We start from the raw sequence: 1,226 nt of genomic DNA, 5'->3' as shown, positions 1-1,226 counted from the left end.
TAAAATTTATCAGAGAGAAGTTTGTTGTTTCTGAACCAGGCTAGAGTTTGAATCCCTCTGGAGACAATATATATGTATGTATATATTTATATGTGTGTGTTTGTATGTATGGGGTGTCTGGTATGTGTGTGTATGTATGTGTTAGTATATATATATAGATACACACTGGGGGGAGTGTGTATATATATATATATATATATATGTGTGTATGTATGTGTTTGTATATATATATTTATACACACTGGGGGGAGTGTGTATATATATATATATGTGTGTATTATGTGTACATATATACACACACTGGGGGGAGTGTATATATATATATATATATATATATATATATATATATATATATATATATATATATATATATATATGCGTGTATGTATGTGTGTGTACATATATAGACACACTGGGGGGAGTGTGCATATATATGTGTATTATGTGTGTGTGTGTGTACATATGCATATATTTGTGTATGTGGTGATGTGGTATATACATACAGATATATATTACTCCAGAGTGGATGTCCTATCTTCATCTTGGTGCCTAGTTCTCTTGGGGCAAGTCTTCTCCTACTAGGTGATCTTGTTGAAGGCAGCCACCATTTCCTGGAGGCGAGCTCCCACTCTCCCCATTTGTTTGTCATGTTGTTTTGCCTCTTCCTTACCCTTTCTGATTTCCAAGTCCTTCTTCTTTAGTTCTTTCCTAAGAACTTCTACTTCCTCCTTACACTGAACAAGCTTGTCGTCTTCAGTGTTTTTCTCTTCTAATTTGCTTCGAAGTTCATCAACTTCTCTCTGTTTATCAGTAACTAGTTTCTCAACCCTCTGAATATTGATGGACAGCTCCTTGAGTGCTCCTTCTGCAGCTATCTGTCGTTCCTCAGCCTCAGCAGCCAGCTGTTTCAGATGGCTATTATCCATCTCGACGCATTCCAGCTTCTTGTTGAGATTGTCCCGCTGGGCTATGCCTTCCTCCAGCAAGTTGTTTTTCTGCTGAACTTCCTTGCATAGGCAGGTAATCTCCTTTTCCTGCTCGGAGATCTTTTTTTCGTAGGCATCCTCCATTTCCTGGAACTGAGACTCATAGAACTCTTCTTGCCTCAATTTGCAACGGACAAGCTCCTCTGATTCCTTCTGCCAATTTTCTAATTCCTCTAAAAGGAGTTGTACATCTTGATCGCGTTTCTGCAGATCTTTGTCCCTCAGAGCGATTTGTATCTG

The 1,226-nt window shown here is 38.2% G+C and overlaps 1 protein-coding gene across 1 annotated transcript in view; it reads right to left on the bottom strand.

The window, feature by feature from the left end:
- Positions 1 to 578: 578 nt before the first annotated feature.
- The window catches only part of LOC135220369 (trichohyalin-like), a 1,887-nt gene continuing 1,239 nt past the window's right edge, over positions 579 to 1,226 (bottom strand). The window contains exon 1 of the mRNA XM_064257587.1: positions 579 to 1,226. This exon is cut by the window's right edge and continues 1,239 nt beyond it. Within this exon, the coding sequence (XP_064113657.1) occupies positions 579 to 1,226 (648 nt within the window).

This window comes from Macrobrachium nipponense, chromosome 1 (genome assembly GCF_015104395.2).
Source record: "Macrobrachium nipponense isolate FS-2020 chromosome 1, ASM1510439v2, whole genome shotgun sequence".
NCBI lineage: Eukaryota > Metazoa > Arthropoda > Malacostraca > Decapoda > Palaemonidae > Macrobrachium > Macrobrachium nipponense.
Note: the sequence above shows the minus strand (reverse complement) of the source record. Positions and strands in the feature narration are given on the sequence as shown.